Here is a 22718-nt window from a genome sequence, read left to right on the forward strand (position 1 = left end):
TACAGATTTGAAACGAACTGAAAAAGAAAAAAAATCCTCAGATGGATGCTCCTCGACCAAACCAATCCGCCTGCTGGCTCCGTGGCCTACATCCTCTCCACTGGGGAGGGCAGGGTGTCAAGTTTGGGAGGCCCCTGGCCCACATGCTGGCGTCTAGGGTCACGAAGCTGAGGCGATGAGAAGACCATTAGCGACCCCGCTTGAATGGCTTAGGGAACTACAACCCCGACGGAGCCAAGAACAAGAGGGTTTATTATCCAGGCAAACCCACAAAGCTTTCTTTTCAATGTATGGAGAAACGCCTCATTTACTGCAACTGGAGGATTTCTGTTCGTTTTAAAACCTTTAACAGGGCCAGCATTACATGCACATTATCCCCGGAACAGCTATAATATAGCCCTACGGGGACTTTGCGATATTTAATTATGGTTTTGTGAAACATAAATGTATTATGCCTGCATAAACCAGTTGGCTACAGACACCACAGCTGACTTAAAAGTGACCTAACCGCACACTTTTATCCAATGGTAGGCTGCTTTCATGGATTGCACATATATGAACACATTTGTGTGACATTTAGCTGCATATCTAGCTGTGATAGCTGCAGCAAAACGGGATTAGATGTAGTGTTTTAACCAAGGGGGCGAACGCTCTGCTTTGAAAACGGAACAGCACATTTACTTTTTAACATTTTTTGTTTTGTTTTGGGTTTTTTTTATTTTTTTCGTAGGAGCTACATCTCACTACGGTTCTAGGGACACTTGGGTGACGTCTGCTCGTCTCTTGTCCCGACTTTCCGTGTAGCCTCCATTGCCAGCGCACAGGACCTGCTTCCCCGGGAAGTCCGGAAGCTTCGGGAAAACCACAGAGAAGCTGCCCGGGCGGCGAAGTTGAGGGGAGACGGTAAACTTCCTCCGCGTGCTGCCACGTCCGAGCCCGAGCCCCAGCCCCACTTCCTCTGGAGCACATAGCCGAAAGGACAGCAGCGGAGCTGAGAAGGGGGGGAGGAGACAAACTAGATTGAATTAACGGTAAACTCGAACAAACACGTCTTTTCTTCTTTCCCGTTCGCCGAGGAAATGTTTGGCAACGTCGGCTGAGCGAGACGACAGATGTTCTCGGTCGTTTCCGTCCTTTCCATCCACTTGTTCAGACCGAGGCTAAAAAAAACTTCGTCAGAGTTAATTGTCACACTCGGGGTTTTCGCGCAGCGGGTGAGATAATAACCATGTTGCCAAGTGGGGAGGAATTTACAAATTCAAGTTTACTGCTGTGGCACTGTAGGGGAAGGGGCTGCTGCTCGCACAAGTAGGAGTTTCACAGCAAAGAAGGAGCCCCTGGGCTGCGTTTTTATTGCTTCATCTCAAACATGAACAGCGCAGTAACAGGACGAGTAGCTATTACACTGTTAAAAACAAGTCAAAATAGTAATGAATAGTGCTATAGCATTTTCCTGCTTTATAAATGAGAGCAATGCATTCTCTTCATTCCTCACAGTTTATCTTTTGGATGAAAACCTTTTATACTGACTCCCCTTTCTGTGCTTACTCCCAGCTCTGACATGCTGCCCAGGCTTCCTGTGTATCTCCTTATTTCTTTGCCAGTTCTCCTGGTGCAGGGCAGCACCACCAGTTCACCCAGGAAGAGCTCTGCTGCCCCAGCCAGCCCTCCTCCTCGCCCCCCTCCCCCTCTGGGTGACCCCAGCTGGGCTCTGGGCCTGCGTCTGTACCAGGCCCTACGCTCTGACTCGAGCCCAGTAAACACCCTGTTTTCACCTTTGCTTGTGGCCTCCTCACTTGGAGCGCTGGGTGGAGGCTCTGCAGGCACCACTGCCAGCCAGCTTCAAAACCTCCTCAACACCCCTTCCCCCTCCAAGGCTGGAGCTCAGGCTGGGGATCTTCTGTCCAGGGCGTTGAAGAGCTTCGCTGAAGCCAACTTGTCCACCTTCCACCTGCACACATCCTCAGCTGTGTTTTCCAAGCAAGCTCCCGCGGTCAGCCAGGCCTTTGTGAAGGACAGCCAGGCCAGGTTTAGGCTGCAGCATCAGCCACTGGGTAAAGGAGACTCCAAGGCTGACCTGAAGCAGCTCCATGGCTGGGCTAAAGCTGGGCTTGGTGGACTGGAAGGAGCTCCTTTGAAGGCAGAAATCCAGGCCAAGGCTGGGGCCTTGATACTGGCCAATGCCCTGCGTTTTAAAGGTGAGAAGAGTAGTGCAGATACACAAGTAGTTTACAAGTGGGCTTGTCTATACTCAGCTCATCATGCTATCTGTGGTTTGTGGTCACAAAATTGTGAAAAATATGACATTGGTTGGGTAATGCAAAGATGTCATCATTTGTCATTGGGTCCAAAACAGTTTTGGACACACTGTGGCACTAAATGAAGCAACTCTATAGCCAACTGAATATTTCATTATGGTGCATCCAAAGGCATAACGGGTTGGGTGTAGACACATAATATAGCAGCTTGGCTGGACTGAGTATTGCTGAAATAGACTTTTGTGATTTGTAATTGTGGAGTCGTTTGGAATTACGCAATGTCTCTGTAGTTGAGTTGTTTGCTACATTGGAAGAGAAGTCTTCGAATTTTAATATGGCATGCACACGTACCATTTTCAGTTTGCAGAGAGCCTATGCATCACTTTCCCATTACGTTGTGTGTGCCAGCATGCCCACCTGTGTGTGTGTGTGTGTGTGTGTGTGTGTGTGTGTGTGTGTGTGTGTGTGTGTGTGTGTGTGTGTGTGTGTGTGTGTGTGTGTGTGTGTGTGTGTGTGTGTGTGTGCGCACACGGTGAACTCCAGCTGGTGGACACAGTAGATAAAGGATGATTCTGGGGTCTATCACTGAGAGCTTATTCATCTTCCATTGGGGGGTGATGTGTCATCTTAAATAATTGAGTAACAAGTGTCCAGACTCTCTCCCTCAGTGTCATGCCTAACATCTGTGCTTGGAGCGCTGTGCTTGGCGGCACAGCTTGGCTCAGATCTGTTCTTTTTGACGGGCTGCAGGGGTGAAAATTACTCAGTGTTTCGGTACAGGTTCAATCAGTTAGAGGCTCCATCAGTGATTTTACAGTAGCATCCCAAAAACATATCCACCGAATCCTTATCTGAAGTTCATCGTTCATTGTGGTGTCCTTTTTAAAAAGTACCATTAGAGGTTGTAGTTGGATTCATTTTACTTTTATTAGGCTGTTAAAGGGTTTTAGCATCTGAACAATTGGGTTTTAGTTCACGATGAGTCACAGAAATAGCAAATAGTTTTGTTTTTTTTTACGATAACTTTTCAGGAATATAATCTACCATCTCTCTCTTTCTCAGAGCACAGCCAACATTTGTGTGCCTGCTGACGTAGAATCTCATTTTTGTTTGCAGTCCCCACAAAAGATGATGATGGGTTAAATATATCCTTCTGTTTCACTTTTTCTTTTCATGGCGTTTGTCTCTGTTTTTGTGCTTTTGTCATTGTTTATCGCGTGTCTAATCTACCCCGTCTCCTCTTTCTCTTCTTCCCACATGTCTCCTGTTCACATCCTTATCTGTGTCCATCTGCCTCTATTCCCTCTGTTTCCTCCTGCAGGTAGTCTTTTTATTAGGTGCAAAGAAGGCAAGGCTGCTGAAGTGAGAACAGGTTGCCAACAGATAGACAGCCCTTCAAAAATAACATTCCCTGACAGACTATACATTGATAAGCAATTTAATTAATTTTTCTTTGTTTGATGTTCTGACTCCATTATGAAATTAGATTTCTGTGAACCGACCCTCGTTGGTTGGTTCATTAATTTTGTGGAAGAAATATACAAATTAGATTATACAGCAGATTGCAGCACACAAATTAGATTACCAAAAATTGTATTCCTTTAGTTTTGATTCATAATTCAAAAGTGGTCGATAGTTTGCTTCTTGCTCTTACTAGCCACCTCTGGTTTATTGTAACTTTTTTTTATTTGTCTTTGATTTCAAGGTCCAAAGGCATTTCACAGTGTGTGATAATGTAATGGTTTCAGAGATGGTGCCGGAACTTCTTTTGGCACTGAGCAGGCATCTGCTGCCTTGCCTGTTTTTGTTTGTTTCACTTTCTTTCCCTTCAGTTAATTATTCAAGGGGGGAAATAAAAAAGCTCTTTGCTGTCCCTCCTTCCCTGGGCTGAACACAGCATTCAAAGAAAGGGCAGGTCAGGGGCAATTAGTAGTGGAACATGTTTATAGCAGAGAGATGGTAAAAGCAAAAAGAATGGCAGGAGGACTGCAGAGACAGAACAGCATAAGGAGAGATTTCTGGGTGGGAAGGGGACAAAGAGAAGCAGAGTAAAAGAGATGGAAGAAAAGTAAAGAAAGAGAGGGTGGCCTGCTGAGAGAGTGAAAGAGATTGACAGACATAGTGGAGGGATGTAAAAGGCCTACCTTGGGAGTTCCAGTCCACACTAGTTAATTAATTCAGGCTTTGTTCCTGTTTTAGACAAACACCGATGGAGGAAGAAAAATAAGATTGTCAAAAAATTATACACAAGCTAACACAACAACATGGAGAACTGGGGGGGGGCAAGAGAGAACAACAAGTACCCACATATTTAACCTCTAATAACAGCTTCTGAAATACCATAACTACTTGTAATCAAAAGTTGATGAAGGAGGAGAGGGAGCCAGTCGTTCTCATTGATTCTCCTCTGGTTTTTGCCTGAAGCTTACAGTGTGAATTGGTAAGTCTATGAGCGATTGGATTTCTTAACTGTGTAATTGTTTCATTATTTATTGTTGATGGATATTAATAGATTCAGGTTTTAAGTGATCTCTCGGCTGCAGCGGTGTCATATAAAAGAAGAAAATGCAGTGCAATCCCGGAGCAGGCCAGCTCGTCTAGACACAAACCCACACATTCCGCACACAGAGATCAAAAAAGTCTGCTGTGCAGGCTGGTGGGGTCATTAATTTAACCCTTTGTCAATATGACCTTAATAGTATTTATACAAATTGTTCATCATCACGACATCATTTAAACAACACGGTTGCCACCGTGGGCAACCTTCAGCCTGTTGTTTTTGAATTCTAGTGTGATCATATTTCTCTCTCTGATGTTACAGGAAGCAGAGCGAATGTCTGTGACTTGTGCTAGCATGCCTGGAAGGGCGAATCAAATGAGTGCACATGAAGCTTGGTTGTTTTTGGAAAGCAACCCCTAGTACTTCAACAATTAGTCGATTAATTGATCCAGAGAAAATTAATTGACATCAATTTTGCTAATCAATAATCAATTTAAAGTGGCACTAATTTTACACATTAAATTCAGTTTACTTGTCATAAGGAGGACCCCCTGTTTTTTTTTTTCATCCAGCACCACTGTGAGGTTGGCATATTTGTCTCTTGTTTAGTGACATGAAATTTGGTACAGATGTCCGTGCTCCATGGTGCCTAAAGCATGAAACTCAATGACTTTAGTGATCCTCTAACCTTCCCTTTAGCACCACCAGCAGATCAAAGTTTATCTAATGAAATATCTCAACATCTACCATGTATTGGCACATTTGGTACTGACACTTGTGGTTTCCAGACAATGTATCTGTAACAATGTAACTGTGGTGAATCCCTTATTTTTGCCTTAGCACCACCATGAGGCTGATATTTGTGGTTTTGAGTGACATGTCTTGATAACTATTGGATGTATCGCCATGGAAGTTGGTAGACATATTACTGTCCCCCTCAGGATAATTTGTAGTAACTTTAATCATCCCTCAACTTTTCATCTTTTGTCATAATCAGGTCTAAATTTTTATTTGTCCAGTACTTTGGTTCACAGCGAAACACCTGCAAAACTAATGACATTCCCATCAGCCTGTACAGGAAGATGTTGACCATGGTAATCATCACCTGCTTAGCATAACATGTTAGCATTGTCATTGTTAGCTTGTTTGCATGCTGATGTTAGCATTCAGCTGAAAGCAGAGCTGTTACTTAGCACAGCCTCACAGAGCCACAAGCAGGGCTGCAGGCTGTTAGTCGTGATTCTATCTCTTGTAAGTTCCCAATCTTGACTATAAATTGAGTATTTGTGTTGGGCTGTTGTAGGGACAAAACAAACAATTTGAAGATGTCACCTTGAGCACCGGGAACTTGCCAAGGGGTATTTTTCACTACTTTCTGACATTGTATAGACAAATCAATTATCAGTAATATGGAGAAAAGAAGGCTATGCACACTTTGTCCAGTGCAAATATTTATGATAAAGCCAAGCAATTGATCTCCAGCCTTTCATAAGGGCAAATGAGGCATTAGATTTTTTTGGCCTCCTCGCACCTTAGCATTGTGTCATGAGTGCAGTGATCTTTTTCAAACGTGAATCAATAATGAAAATCGTCATTAGTTAAAGCCCTAGCCGGCTTCAGCTGTCGGTCACAAAGAGTGACATAAGTACAAGTCATAATCTTTCGACCTTCTCACTCCATCCGATGTGCCCTGCTCGATTGAACGGGCCAGCAGCTTTGGCAATGTGTTGTGAGGTTATTACAACAGTAATTCCACTACTCTCACCCCTTCCTAAATTGACAGCTGTCATGGGGTTAGCAGGGCCAAGTTGGATGTGGTGAACACTGAATGGGACGCTGTGGCCTTAAGGACCTCATAACTGCCTCATTATGGCCCTCCAACTCCACAGCTTTGAGAAGAGTAGACATTTTTTTAATAGGCAGTACATATCGATGATTCACAAGGAGTGTCGCACCAGTGTCCTTGTATATGAGGTCTATTTGTATTTTATGAACATGGCATTGTTTAAACTGGTGGCCACGTTTTCACCTCTTTCAATCATATAATATTTTCTTACATCGTGTCTATGTCAAGCATTCTGTATTCAAAATGGCTTTCCTATGTGTTTGTTTGGCTGTTTGTTCAGGGCTTTGGGAGAGAGAGTTCAGCGATGAGAGCAAAGAACAGCGTACCTTCTTGGGGAAGAAATACACCAAAGTGATGATGATGCACAGAGCAGGTGAAAAACAGTCTGTCACTGATGTACTCCTGCCAACAAATAAATGCAGAGAAAAGGATCAAACTCTAAAATGACTTGAATGTCTTTAAGGTCCAATCTGCTTCCCTCGTATTTATCACTGTGTGCCTCATTATTTATTTAACACATTTTTCATATTTTATGTATTGTCTGAAAACAACAATAAGGCAGAGTGAATTTCAGTTATGACAGCAGTAAAGGATGTTGGAGGGATATATTGTTATTCTATTTAATGTTGTATTATAATGTAATTTCCAATTCATGGAAAATATTATTTCAGTGATCCTTTGTCATCCTGTCTATGGTTTCATTCACGTTGTTGAATTTATGTTTGAATGGATTTGATCAAACTCTGTAGTGTTTTCTCCCTGAGTCCATTTAAGTTAGGCAGGTGAGAACTCAGGTGGCACCAAATGGCTGCAGTGACACAGCTGAAAATGCAAGTCTGAACTGCTGTAGAGAACTACTGCTGAAAAGCGGAAATGTTACATCATAGCAAAGGCTCTCCTTCTCTCCTTGACCCCTTGATCTTTTCCTCAACTTTTTGCCCACCTCCTACTGTCCTCCCCGCCAGGTTTGTACCGTCACCATGAAGACATTGAGAACATGGTGCAGGTGCTGGAGTTGCCTCTGTGGGGAGGCAAGGCCAGTCTGGTGCTCCTGCTGCCCTTCCATGTTGAGAATCTGACTAGGCTGGACAAACTACTGACCTTGGAGCTGCTGTCCAAGTGGCTGGAGAAGACCAGTATTACCAGTGTGGCCATCTCACTGCCAAAGGCAAACATTACCAGCACATTCAGTCTGCAGGTTAGTGCAAAAAACTTCTAGTTTTATTGAGATTGAACATACAGAACATATCAACATACAGATCTTAAAAATATCTTTATGTTCTGAAAGGGGTACATGCTATGACTTTTTGATGATGATAAATTATATGTATACTCACTTTATTACAGGGTGTATTGTTTCTGGTCCCATTTTGTAGTGTTTATTGCAACAGAGTTTATTTTCATGTTTCCAGAAACACATGACATAACCTGGGATACTCCACCCAAGCTACAAGGCAACATCACATTCACCTCACACATCCTCACACACTTTGACATATAAATATAGCTGCTGTCAGCAGTGTTGGTTGTATGGAGTATGGAAGATTGTGGGCATACAATTGCAAGTAACAGAAGTAGAAATACTACAATGGTAGAAATACTGCCCCTAGCACTTGTAAGCTAGTGGTTTACAGTGTTATATAGTTTTTGGCAAATTTACACCTTCCTTACCATTCATTCATACCCCCTATTCTTTCACTGCACTGCCTCTGCGCGGAGGTGTGTGTCAGGGTACAAATGCACATTCTTCGAATTTAGGAAGGGGGCATGTTCAAACTAAAACAGGATGTTTAAATTAGTAGGTGACCCTGTTTTAAGCTAAATGTTATATAAAAATAGTATTTAAATGTTTTTGTTTCCATAAACTGTTGAGTCTCTTTTAGTTTGGACGAATGCGTAATGTCAGCGTACAATGACAGGCAGAGTGTTGTCTGAAATGTCAGGATAAAAGACTTTGTTGACGTCTTATTCCTCACCTGATATGCTGATAAACTCATTAGGAAGATTAGAGGAGCTTCAGTACTTTTCTGTATGTCACTGACTCTACAATGTAGTTCGTCCATGATACTGTTCCATTATAGTTTCACATCTTTAAGCGTGCTGCATCTACTAGGTTTTTAGTTGCATCCTTCTTTCCCTCTCCAGTGGTGTGCTTACTGCTGTAGCACAGCCACATGAGCTGTGGCTCCTACATTTATTCCCAAAGGCCTTGCCTGACAAGCATGGTTCTCCATTCCCACCAAATTTAGCCCATCTTGAATCAGCCTAATTTCCAGAGGCACCACAGCTGCCCTGGCACTGGGGTTTGTAGTCTTTTCTTTTAAGGGGAATTTATAGGTGTTTCTGTAGGAGTAATGCTGGTTTGTTCCTTTTAGTTCATCTTTTGATCCATGTTCTCTTCACTTGTACTCAGCATAGCAGACTGATATAATGTGCTTATACAGTACATTAAATGTGCAGTGGAGAGGTTGCTCTGGGTTTAAATACTGCAGTGCAACCTAAACGGATCCCTGCATGCAGCCACAATTGTAGTTTATTCTTTTAGTTTCCCCCTTTTCATTAATTTCCTGTATCCACACACATCATTTATATCATCAGAATACAGTTTCTCATATCTCCAAGCACTGCCCTCATCATTCCCATTGTTTCTTTGTCTTCTTCATCCTCTTTGGTTTTTCCATGTCCCTTCTCTGTTCTTTGCTTCTGCTTTGGCCACCTCCTCTTCCTGACAGGCATTTTGCTTATCTTGAGTTTCTTTTTCTTTCCCTTATAGAGTAATTTTTTTATCCATTCATATGTCTTTCCTCTTCCCCCTCACCTGGCTCTGTCACTTCCTCTCTCTCTGTCCTTGTTTGTTGCTGCTCTGCCTCCGTGTTGTGTTGTGTTGTGTTACTTGCTTGTCATTTCTTCCGCTTTCTTATCTTCCTCCATATATTCTCCCGTGTGACCTCTCTTTCTTGTGTACTTTTCTGTCATCCTCTGACTCTTTAGTGCTTTTAGTAGGGATGGGAATTGATCAGATTTTATTGATACCAGCGCCAGTATCGATTCTGCTCATCGGTCTGATTCTTTATCGACTCCCTTAACAATTCCTGATCAACTTTCAGTGTAGGAAAAAAAGTAGGTGAACACAGGTTTTCAGCGTTAACGCAACTGTATCTCTGAGTCCGTCATCATCTAAAATGGATGAAATGAGAGAATATTTGTACAGAATTCATTTTCATTAAGGTTTTCTTAGTCAAAGAAAAAATCTGTTAAGCCTGCTTGCATGGTGATAATGTTATTATAACCTAGGATGTTTACCTTCAGTAACGGACATGCTGCTCGGTTGGGAAGCAGTGGGACTTATGCGTAGAGTGTCAAATACATGGCATTCCTGGAATTTAAGCCCATGTTGCATTGAAAGATGTTACAACATATTCCCGGTGTTTCCACCTTTAATTGAAATTACTATTTTATAGAAATTACAGTGAGCACTGTCATAATCTTTCTTTGTGAAGTGAACACCCAGTGCTCCCACTACAATCCTCCCACCTAAAATAACAGTTTGCTCCATCTGTCTGTCTAAGAATAGGTAGACCTATGTGGAAAAGAATATAATAGAATATATTCTATAGAATCTTAAGATAGGTCAATATTTACATAAAATTACTGTAAATAAGAAATTGTAGAAAATGTAAAAAGAAGAAAATTATAAAAAATAACACTGAGTAGTCCAGTCGTCACAATATTATACAGTTAGCTTTGGCTATACAATGTAAACATAAGCCTATAAACTATGGCTGCAGCTTTATTGTTAATTTTATCAGTGGCATCGGGCCCACCATTCATACTACAGCTTGGCTGAATAATTGATGGTTATTATTGACTGAGAGATGTGCACCCATATTGCCCAGTGTGCCCAGCTAATCAAGATTTTAAATTCAATTTTTAATCAATAGTCAATGTCAATCCAAGGCTTTCCATCTTGTATTAGTCCATAGTTGTAACTAAACCTTGAATTAAAGACTAGATAATCACTGTCTTGTTTTAAAATTATGTGCACCTGTGAAGAGTTACATCACGCCCATGACGTGTCAGGACTGGTCCTCACAGAGGTGGCTGCTGGAAAGTTTAATTTTGTGCATGCGCATATGAATGCATGTTCACCTGCGACACACTGCTGTTCATAAACACTGTTGGTGTTCATCAAGCATAATAAATAATTGTATTTCACTCTCAAGCACAGAAAAAAAAAAGCTCAACGTGGCCTCGAAAGCAAGACACAGACAGACCAAGAGTTGCAATGTCCAGCGAGGTTAGGGAGACAGACAGACCAGAGATACACTGTAAGCTAACACATCAATTTAACGTTACTATTATTTGTTGACATCAAACTTGGAGAGGAGGGAACAAGTTTATGTGATTGCTATTCCGGCAATTCACTCTCATGGTTTTGTTTTGTTTTTTTTCTCTTTTCATGACCAGGAGAATAGTTCCGCTTCATCCTGTCATCGTAGTTGTAAACATTGACACCTACTTTGACACGAGGGGGAGGCGGGGCCATTGCCTAATTTGCGGGGCCCTAATCAGCTTGCGTAGTGTATAGGGCTGCTCAGCCCTGACTGTCAGAAAAATATGCCGGCATCGATGAAGGAATTGATAAGCTCGAAGGCATACAATTCATATGGTTCGCACAATTTGGAATCGGTTCTCAACTGGAACCGGTTCTTGATTCCCTTCCCTAGCTTTTAGTAGCTGAAGCAGTAACCTGGTTTAACCCTTCCAATCCCTTCAATGCAGACTCTGACTCAGGTGAATTTAAATATCAGCCTTTTCTGCTCTTCTCATCACTCCTTTGAGGTGATGGGTGTCCAGCTTACACACAGCATTGGGCTGTAACAGCATTCAGCAAGGAATCAGACCCTGGTTGCAAGGAGGCTAAGAGGATGACCATGACCTGTAGCTCCTCGGTGGGCTTCCGATGCCTCCCACAGATCTCCTTTTGCAAGAACACATGGGTCATGCCACAGCCCAGCTGGTAGTCTGGATCTCTGCTCCTTTTACTCGCAGAGCCAGCAGGTAGCTGGTCTGAGTCTGAGGAGAGAAGTTGTTGGGCTCGTGGAAGAGCATGTATTTGACCAGGCTACAGGGTCCATAGCAGGGGCAAGGGCAGAAACTAGTTGCTAGAATCACACAGATCTCCACATCTTTAGGGTGGGTCATGGCAAAAAGAAAGTTTCCTTTTCAAACTTATTTTACTGACATTTCTTCAGGTTAACTTTTTTCATTTTCAGTTGCCAAGGAATGTACTCACTAGGGATGTCCTTATCAAGTTTTTGTATCTGACACACACAAAATAAAAGTTGCAGTCTACTAAATTTGGCACACATGTTTTTTTAACAGGCTACATGATCCATATACTCATGGTCCTGTTTCAAAACTGTTAAGGTGATTAATAGATAAGACTGTAAAACATTGTTGGTGTTGTTGGAACTACAGGAACACTTGTGATTGTACATTTGTGTTATTGAGTCGAGGTTCTTCCGTGATGCTATAAAAGGGGGTGTGACGTCTTGATTCACAGCTGTGTCTGCTTGCGATAGAGTCAAACTAGACATCAATACTGCGGCTCAACCCACCAATCACTACTGCGCAGACTCTGGCTCCAAATGACATCACCAGTGCAAGATGGCAGCGCCAGTATCTGGGATTCTTTGGCTTCATTTTTGTACAGTGGGAGGAAGTGGCGACGCGTCGTTCCTCTCCATAAACAGGCATTTTTGTTCCCTACTCTTCGCCAATAAGAGAGAGAAAACAGAAAAGATTCTGAAAGACTTGTTGACTCATTTGCTGTCATATGCAAGCAAAATAATCTCACAAAAGGGCATGGTTGTCAAAGTAAAGGCGGCTGAAGTGAACAAAACATAGTAAAGAGATGATTGGCATTTAAGGCAGATCCATACCGATCCATTCAAATATTATCAACCATGGTACGGCTTGGCACATCTTTAGTGTTCACTGTTACTCACCAGAAAGAGACAGACCTTAAGATGCATTCAGACTGAATGTGAATGAAGATTTTCACTATGCATTATTTGCACAAATTTTATAGCTGGATTGTTTTTGCAGTCTTGTGTATTCAACCTAAATCGCAAGTGTACTGACTGAAGCTACGCACTGACTGCTATGTGGAGAGTGTCTTTTTCTTTTTCAGACGCTTTCAGATGGTTCCTGGTGGACAGGAATAAATCTGAGAGCCGTCACATTTACATAAAGTAATGTTTCTGAAGCTCAGACATTGAACTGTTAGTGTTAGGGCTACATCCATACTACATACCCAGGGAGTACTCACACGCCATCTTGGTTGTTGTTTACAACAAAACTTTTTACTTCCTCTTTCCTCACTGCATGTTAAGCAATTGTAACAAAGGAATTTCCCTGTGGGGATCAGAGTTTTTCTGATTCTGATTTTTGTATGTTAATGTGACTGCTCTTCTTTTCCATTTTGTCCGTGTATGATTAGGTTGAGTCATACAACCTTGAGATTAGCACAAATCTTTTTTTTTATCAAAGTTGAAACATTTTCAGATTGCATGGCTGCATCTTAACCTCAGTTCCCAAAACTTAGAGTGAATTCACAACTGTGCATCCTCTTGTATCTTTCCATCGACTTTGTATGCAGTCACTTTGTGACTCGATGCAAATGCAGGAGGCCATTATTGTACACCACCGTGATGGATTTGAAATGAAGCCATCAAAATTTGATTGAAGTGTAGACTTTCATCTTTAGTTCAAGGGGTTTAACAAAAAATCGCATTAACCATTTAGGATTTACAGTCATTTTTATACATAGTCCCTTGTTTTCAGAGGCTCAAAAATAATCAGTCAGTTGACTGATAATCAGCTTCATGGCCAGGTGTGGCCTGTTCCCTCATTATTTCATGCAAAATTAAGCAGATAAAATGTCTGGAGTTGATTCCAAGTGTTGAATTTGCATTTGGTAGTCCAAAGAGGTGTGGATGCAAATGCAGGAGGCAATCATTAGGCTGAAAAAAACAATTCAAACATTTCAGACAGATGGCAGAAACTTTACGAGTAGCCAAATCAACAATTTTGTCCATTCTTAAAAAGAAGGAATGCACTGGCAAGCTCAGCAGCACCAAAAGGCCTTGAAGACCACAGAAGACAACTAAAGTTGATGATCGCAGAATTCTTTCCTTGGTGAAGAAAAATCTTTCACAACATCTGGCCAGGTCCAGAGCCCATTTAGCCCAGTTCTAGAACAAGATTCTTTGGATGGATGAAACAAAGATGAACTTGTACTAGAATGATGGGAAGAGAAGAGTATGGAGAAGGAAAGTTACAGCTCATGATCCAAAGCATACCACATCGTCTGTCACACATGGTGGAGGCAGTGTTATGGCATGTGCACGTATGGCTGCCAATGGAATTGGGTCACTGATGTTTATTGATGATGTGACTGCTGATAGAAGTAGCGGCATCAATTCTGAAGTGTGTAGGGCTATACTATCTGCTTAGATTCAGCCAAATGCTGCAGAACTACGAGGACAGTGCTTCACAGTACACATCGATAATGACCCCAAAACATACTGGGAAAGTGACCCAAGAAGCTTTCAAGGCCAAGAAATGGAACATTATTCAATAGCCAAGTCAGTAACCTAACATCAAACCACCTGAGCATGCTTTTCACATACTGAAGACAAAACTGAGGGTAGAAAGACCCACAGACAAGCAGCAACTGAGGGCTGCTACAATAAAGGCCTGGTAAAGCATCTTAAGGGAGGAAACTCAGCATTTGGAGATGTCCATGCCCCCCCCATTTCTTGAATTAAAGCTGAAAGTCTACACTTCAATCATATATTGATGTCTTTGTTTAAAATCCATTGTGGTGGTGGAAAAATTACAAAAATTATGTCACTGTCCAAATTCTTATGGACCTGACTGTACAGATGGCATCTCAGTAAAACCCATTTCTCCAGGGCAGGGTACACTGACTGGAACCCATTACCATGTCCTCATGGACAGATGAAATCAACTTTGCTCTCTTTCTAGTTTAACAAATATCTCTATAGAGTTGTACTGTCATGTTATTCTGCCAGCCATGCCCTGAAGAACAAACTTTTGACATTAACATTGTCAGGTCATTCTGGGGAGTAGGCTGTAATCTAGAACTAAAGCTTGAAACTCCCTTAAACATGTCTATGACTTTGACAGTCAAAGAGCAGAAAACTTACTGTTTCACATATCCTCTTCTGTCCCTGCAAGAGAGTTTGCCAGACAGAAAACAAAACTGAAATAACAAAATAAGCTGTACGTTGCTCTCATTATTTAACCGAATTATCAATAAGCACTTGAATGTTTTTGCCCGTCTCTCTGACTCGTCACGAGCTGTCTCCCTCTGTTTGCTCTCGAAAGAAAAAGAAGTGGATTTGAGGAATCATTATGAAAGGTCTAAGGCTCTGAACAAACCCTCAACCCACTCCAATCTCATTTCGTCTCTCTGTTCAACCGCTGTGGCCTGTGACAGCCAGCCATGTCTTCTCTGACGATCATTTTTCCAATTGGGTTGGGCCAATAATTGTTCCTCCCCTTGCGTTAATACTGTTTACCACTCTATCTGTCAGTGCTGGGGCCAACCATGGACTACTGAGATTAGAGGGCAGCATCTGGACAATCAGAGGATCATAGTATATATGATAATAGTGTGTGTGTATGTCAACTGTAACACTCGTGTCCTGTGTGTAAGGCAAATGAGAACAAAGAAAAACACGCACCTCTTTGTCATGTTGCAAAGCTTTGCCACATCCACATGCACCCTTTTCCTCCTTCACTTCTGTCCTCTCTGTCATATCAGTCCAAGGGATCTAATTCCTTTTTGTAGGTCTCACATGTGCCTCTAATACGCCATCACTCAGCAGCCGTATCTTGGCTCTGCTGACCTAAATAAGAGTGACATTCGGCAGTCGAATGAGCTGGAGAGGTGGAGGAGGACAAGGGGGGTCAGTGATTGCTTGGGGACAAGGCGGAAAGCATCACAGAGAACTATAAATAGCTGCAGAATTCTGACTTTTTCTTTCTTTCCGTCCCTATTTGAGGTAGTCTCCTCTGGTGAAGGGCAAACTGTGTTGGAGTCTGTAGCCAGAGACGGAGAACCCTCTTAACAAGCTTGGCCCAGAGGTCACTGAATAAACCACCCTCATCGCTCTCTCCCTCTGTCTCTGATCCAGTGCTGACCAGGCCACACACACATCCACAGTAATGGCTGAGCTTGAGCTCCATTCTGACTGTATCTCCAGTCGGTGACTACGACATATGAATGTGCACCGGAGAGCTCACTCAATCATGGCTAATGAGGTCAAAAGGCCATCAAATATTTACAAGAGCACACTCCGCAGTATACAGTGTCAAGGGGCAGCTGTTTTAACACAGCTACCGCAGCCCTGCATCATATGAATTAATCAGATGTATTTCATGGTTATTAAATATGTCTCTAAAAGCTAAAGCTTCTTTTTCTTTTTCATTTGTGGTAAAATGGCCTTGTGGAATAAAAAGCGGTTCGTGTGTATGTTTTACCGACTGAATGAGACACAGTGTATTGACCGTGCAAAAGAGGTAAAAGCCTGTGTAAATAAGATGCCAATAGGAGTATTGCTGATGAGACTCAATAAAGAGATGGAGAGGCTTTGAAGCTCCAAGAGAGCTGATGGTGAGAGAGAAAGAGAAAGATGTTGTTTTTTTGTTTTTTTTAAAGCCTACATTGAATTGGTCCGTGAAATGGAGCTGTGATGATGCCAGTGCCACATACAGCATGCTCCCACCCACGCAGGATGTTTAGGGCAGTATTGAATTAGGCAGAACACATCTGTACAGCTTCAAAGAATCATTTGGTGGGTTTTATTGATAAGCCAGAAGGAACAGGAGGTGTAAACTGTGCAGGAGCATTGGAGGTTAGGAGATTTTTACCCTTAGTCTTGTACAGTTGTTGGGCCTGTTATAGTCATGATTTTAGTGTCACAACTAAGTGACAGAGTTGGACCTAGTTTGTTACGCTTGGGCCAGTGATGTTGACAGTTGGGAGATAAAATCATACTGTGTTTGGTGTTTAAAGGTAACCTGGGGAATTTTTTGCAACATTCTGTGTTTACACTCAGTGTATCTCACCACACAACAAATCGAAAAGATTTACATCCATGTTTGCTAGTTAGCAGTCTTCTTCTTCCTTGCTTTTGGTAGCTTATTGCTGTTCATCTTGGCGTACCGCTGCCAACAATTGTCAGTCCGTAGAATAGCATTAAACCATTGCCATCACCCAAACGCACGCATGGGATACAAACGAAACAGGGAACTACACATAAAACCACCTCTCCATAGTGTTACTAGTGATCAAAAACTCACTACCTTTTAAAGAGTGACACCCACTGAAATATGTTGCTTTTGCTGACCTCCAGTGGTTTAGGTTCTCACTTTCCCTAAGTGATGTACAGGGGTACACCAGGACTCATGACATCACTGTTGGTTACAGTGTGGTGTGATTACAGGTGGAAAAAAGCACACTTGTAGGCAGAGATGAAACAGGGTTGAAACTTTAAACCCAAAAAAACACTTCTTGTCAGCGGGTTTAAGTTTTTCATTAAGGATTCTAATCTTTTTTGTCTTCTGATCCAGTCAAGGTCTTTCATTCATTTTTATTTAAATTATTTTAAACCCTTTTGATAGTTACCGCTGGAATTTGACCACCGGCAACCTATGGTGGGTGAAAATAAGAATTTAAAAAACAGGACAAAAATGTGGAGTAACAGTAAAAAATCAGAGCTGCAACAATTTATCAATTAATCCATTGTCCATTCGACAGAAAATTAATCTGCAACTATTTTAATAATGGTTTAATCCCTGAACTCATGGGACAAGCTAAAATGTCAAACAATGTTTCGTTGCATCTTCTCAGCTGGGATTATTTGGTGCTTTACTCTGTTTTATGTATATCATTGTAGACTGCATAACTTTGGATTCTGGACTTAAACTAAGAAAAAACGGTATTTGAAGACAGGCATTTTTCACTATTTTATAAAAGTTTTAATACCAAATAATTGATTAATCAAGAAAATAATCAGTACTAATCAGTAATAAAAATAGTGTTTAGTTTGAGCAACTTAAAAATAAGTAAAATATTGAATTGTGCCATGAGAATTATTTTATGATCCAGTTCCTCAGGTCTTGGTCCAGAGCCACAACTCTGCTGTTTAGTGTATCCTCACTCTGACAATATTCACCCACCTCCAGCTCCCTCCGCCTGGTTTTAAAAACTGAAAACTTAATAGTCCTTGTGTTTCCATCCACAGCCTCATTCAAATGTAGTGTTTTTCCCCTGTTTCTTTTGCTTTTTTTTTTTTTTTTTTCTTTGCAAATTGCAACAATAATTAGCATGGTACATTTAACAAGCAAAGCACATTTGGTACTACACATAACCAAATATGGCTTTTCATTTGATTTCAGAGGTTGCCTAGTAATATGATTTAATTATAATCTGCCTGTTGTCCTCCTTACTCAGGTGTCCAGCATGTCCTCCATTTTGACTGTCAAGATGCAACATCTCTGTATGTTGGTGTAAATAGATGTTATGTGTGGTCTAGTCTTTCCTAGTTTTTAATAATCATAAGGGCAGTTCAAGTCCTGTAGTTTGCAGCAGCAGCAGAAGACACAAAAAAAGCACTGTTTAACAGTAGTCTTCCTGTTTGATCTCTGCTTTTCTTCACATCTTTCATTCTTTCTTCCCTCCCCATTGTCATTATTAAAGCTGCTCTGTATCTTAACAACAGCCAAGTGACTGCTCACAAATAGAGATGTGGCATGTGCTGGCTGCCACAACCTATCCCCTTAAAACCCCCACGGGTACACCCAGCAAGCTACTTAGTGGGCTCAACCATCAAGCTGAAATAATGTGATGCAGAGTGTTGCACGCCTGAGGGTTGATGCCATGCTACCTCAGGCCTGGTTAGACTGCACCACTGTAGGCCAAGAAAGCCCTACAAACAAACACACACACACACACACACACACACACACACACACACACACACACACACACATACAGAGAAAACCAACAGCTGACAAAGCTTGTGGCTCTCACTCTCAGACAAATAGCTAGTTGATGCTGTGTGCGAGGCATCAGCAAAGTCCGCCCAGTGCTGTTCCATCTAAGATTCATGTGGTGCTTCAGAGAGAAAGGGCAGCCAAAGAGCACCTCCCAGAGGTTTCTCTCCCCATACAATGCAGTGCCACACCTCTGCGGTGCATGAGGCCCCCATAGGCTCCTCCTGGCCTGTTTCCCAGCATACTGCCACGGGGTCCCTTAATTTTTAAACACTTTATAGCTTCAAAAAATTAACCAAGTGCTTTTGCCTTGACAAGCAGAGAAGGAGAGTCAGAGAGGATGGCCAAGTTACATGGGGTTGGTTGTTACTTTTTATATGCTTCATGGTGACACCTGCAACACCAGCAGACCAAATGAACTGGGTCTTCAGAATGGAATGAGGATGGATGGACATGAGTCACAGAGATAGAGACAGAAAGGTCTGGTTTTTCCTCATACACAAATTTGTCTTCAACAACTTGAGGAATCCACCGGTTTAAGTCTGTTTCTGTTTCCTCGTTAGATAAGGAGCAGGAAACCGTAAAAAGATTACCGATGGAGATTGAGAAGTTGAGAGAGCAATGTATACTGGGGCGCGCTGCGCTGTCAAAGAAAGAGAAGGATGACGCAAGGAGGAAAAAGACTGAGTTCGGAGCAGAGAGAGAGACAGAGTTGGATAAAATAGAGGCATGTGGGGCAGATGAGGGATGGGGATGCCAGGCAAGTGGCAGAGCAGGAGAGAAAAACAGTGATGTAGTGGTAGTGGGTGGAAGAAGAGAGGAAGAGTGGAGGAATAATGGATGATGACAATAGAAGTGCATTAGAGCAGGAGGTGGCGTATGTGTGTCTGTGTGGAGGGGGACCTTTGCATGAAAACACTAGAATGGGAGTGACAGATGCCTACAACTGTATATACATCTACTTATTTCACATTTAGGCATAAGCCGACATGATCCATTTTAACTTCCTCTTGCAGGCACATCTCAACTTTTAAGCAGAAAAGTAGACATGCTACATGGATTATTACAGTTGTTCATTAGCATGTGGTTTAAGGAACCAAGCACTATTATACTGAGCTATAACATTGTGGTTTTGAAAAGAAAGCCAAAGTCAGCGAGGCAGAACCCACAGAACATTTACATTCACCCAGACAACTCATCCAAATGATTTAGTTTCCTTGCCTGCCGGTAAAATATATTTCCTCTGAAGAGTTTAATCAGGTGAAATTTAAACAATGCTACAGTAGAAAACAATATCGTCGCCCTCTCATCTGTCTCAGCAGCTTTTCTTCTAACCATGGCCTTCCGCACATCCACACATAATTCCACACCACACATGCTCTCATCTGGCCCCTGGAGAAGCCTGTCACTGTGAGTGGCCCTCTGCCATGGGAGGATAAACTACCTGTCATGACGACGACTTTCTGTGGAATTCATATCAGAGGCAAACAAAGGGGGAGCTGAGGTCACGGGGCATCACTCTTAAATTATTCATCCTCTGCCTCCCCTTCCGTCTCCCCTCTGCCTGTCGCCCACTTTGTTCTGCCAGCTCGCAACAAGGGCAACTGTCAGGCTCCTTCCCATCTCGAATTTTTGTGATAGAAAGTAAATAAACATGGTGGAAAACTCCTTCAGAAAAGTTAATGATTGACCGTTTTGGGGTGTATGTTTGTATTAGAGTTAATCATGTGGCGAGGTTATGGAAGGGCAGCGCATGTCTCCAACTTCTGAATGTCACAGCTTTATGAAATTTTAAAATGTGCTTTCCCTCCCACTCATTGTTTGGTCTCTTTGCGTGCATAATAGATCAGTGTCCTAGCAGCTGCTTTTTTGCACACACTTGCGGAAAGTCTATTCGTAGGATGACCTCAAGCATCGGACGGCTTGGATTCAAGGCAATCCATCAATTCCATCACTCTTGTGTTTTCCAATTCCAGAAACAGTTGTTTGCTCTGGGCTTGACCGACGCTTGGGACCAGAAGCTGGCCGATTTCTCTGGTGTGTCAGACAAAGGGAAGCTTCATCTGGGTGGTGTCCTCCACTGGGCTTCCCTGGAACTGGCTTCTCAAGCTGGGAAAGGAGACACAGATCTAGAGGAGGAGAACATAGAAAAACCCAAGCTGTTCTATGCAGATCACCCCTTCATCATCTTTGTTAGAGACAACGCTACCGGAGCCTTGCTGCTGATGGGAGCCCTTGACCACGCAGAGGGAGAGGCCCTCCATGATGAACTGTAGCGCCTTCCAACATCTTTCTTTTTTTCCCTCTCTTTGTTGTCTGTGCCTCTTACACTCGTTCTCTCAAAGACTGCACACCGGTTTCTAAATCGAGACATTGTCATTCACTATGGCACAATATCACATCAGACTACATTTGGCTGTCATACATTGACACTGCATAGTCACACATTGACTGACACTGAAAGTGCCATACCCGACACCTAGGCTACACAGCCGCGCACACAGCGACACCTACATGGCATACATAAATGAAAATATTGTATAAGACAATAATAAAGTTGACGGTTACAGCAAAAACACTAACTTTGAGAGACTCCCAGCTTTTTCTCTCTCCCATGCATGTGCACCCACACACACACACACACACATTCAAGGCCTCAGTGATCAAGTCAACACAAAACAAAATGACAAACGAGAGTGCACTGAAAACACTAACATGCTGACAAGCAGAACTGGTTACACTGACACAACACTTACAGCAGCATCAACAAAGCACTTTAACGAACAGAGGCTCACAGTGACACTTGAATCATCCCTGTCAGGCAAACACCAGGGAAGGTGTGTGTGTGTGTGTGTGTGTGTGTGTGTGTGTGCGCGTGTGCGTGTGTGTACTGTATATGTTTGTGTGGTGACCGACAGATTAACGATACCCATGCAGCCTCTCTCAGAGCTGGCAGGGACCTATGGTAGGGTCCCCTGGGCTAGATCTGAGGAAGACTGATGGATCAGCCAAGTGCTTATTGATGAGCCAGCTTAATGCTAATGGCCGTAATGAGTCACACCGCTTGTCAACAACACAGAGAGGGCAGGGAACCTTTTAATCTCCTAATACCATCAGGGATCAATGATACCGTAATGCTGTTGGAAACAAACATTACTGACACCGCTTGACTTAAGTGCAACAACTTAATATTTAGGATGATTACAGCAAATCAAAAAGGTATTGATTTTCATTTGTGTGTGTGTGTGTGAGTGAATGGACAACAGTCACTAATTTTCTACTTTTGGAATTTATATTTGATATTCGATAAGGTGCAGGTGCATTTTTTAAAAATAAATATTTCTGGCCTTTTTTTTTTACTTACTTTTTTTTTCCACTTGAGCTACAGTATATTTATCATCGTCTTCACCTGATCTTGATACAAACCAATCAATCAAACCTGTGCTATTAATGTAAAATACATGTGGACTGCAGCTCCATCTTCCTTGACAGCACTTTTTACTTCTACCCTGAACTGAATTGACTGACATTGAGCCTCAAGGGTGTATGGAGGCAGATTTAAAGCCCTGAACTAGCATCAGTTATTGAATTTTGGTGGCAACACATGACAGACTTGCAGTGCCCGAAAAGTGTAGCAGCAACTTTGTCAACACACTCACCGAATGCTTCCAAACAAGCAACGGTAGAATATGTTTTTTCCATTCCCACCAATGAATAATTGAGAAATAAAATATATAAATGTGTTCATAAAATCCTTCTTGTCATCCCTCTTGAACAGTGTTAGCGTTTATGTATCTTCAATGTTTCATTAAAAATACTGAACATTTCAGTCTTTCTTCATAGCGTGCTTTTGTGTCGTACTAGCTGTTCATGTGTCTTCACACGCAAAACACTAGTGGCATGTGACGGCTTTATTCTAGATGTAGTGAACACCTGGTAACAAAATGAGAAAAAGAAGTGGTGCAGTATATTCTCTCAAAGGTGTAAAATGTAAATGTGTGCTACACCTGTCCTGTTACAG

General features: G+C 42.2%; 1 protein-coding gene across 5 annotated transcripts in view; it reads left to right on the forward strand.

Annotated features, from left to right (window-relative positions):
- serpinh2 (serine (or cysteine) peptidase inhibitor, clade H, member 2) overlaps nucleotides 1-22510 on the forward strand; it is a 116172-nt gene extending 93662 nt beyond the window's left edge. Inside the window, exons 1-6 of one of the 5 annotated variants that reach the window (XM_040141606.1) lie at nucleotides 227-288; nucleotides 731-1031; nucleotides 1555-2198; nucleotides 6885-6977; nucleotides 7570-7802; nucleotides 20674-22510. In XM_040141606.1, the coding sequence (XP_039997540.1) occupies nucleotides 1562-2198; nucleotides 6885-6977; nucleotides 7570-7802; nucleotides 20674-20973 (1263 nt within the window). In that variant the 5' untranslated portion in view covers nucleotides 227-288; nucleotides 731-1031; nucleotides 1555-1561 and the 3' untranslated portion in view covers nucleotides 20974-22510. Of the gene's footprint in view, nucleotides 1-226; nucleotides 289-325; nucleotides 528-730; nucleotides 1032-1052; nucleotides 1215-1554; nucleotides 2199-6884; nucleotides 6978-7569; nucleotides 7803-20673 lie in introns of those variants that run through there. The other 4 variants (XM_040141605.1, XM_040141604.1, XM_040141608.1 and 1 more) reach the window with 4 other exon arrangements.
- Nucleotides 22511-22718: the final 208 nt, after the last annotated feature.

This window comes from Xiphias gladius, chromosome 12 (assembly GCF_016859285.1).
Source record: "Xiphias gladius isolate SHS-SW01 ecotype Sanya breed wild chromosome 12, ASM1685928v1, whole genome shotgun sequence".
NCBI classification, from domain to species: Eukaryota; Metazoa; Chordata; class Actinopteri; order Istiophoriformes; family Xiphiidae; genus Xiphias; species Xiphias gladius.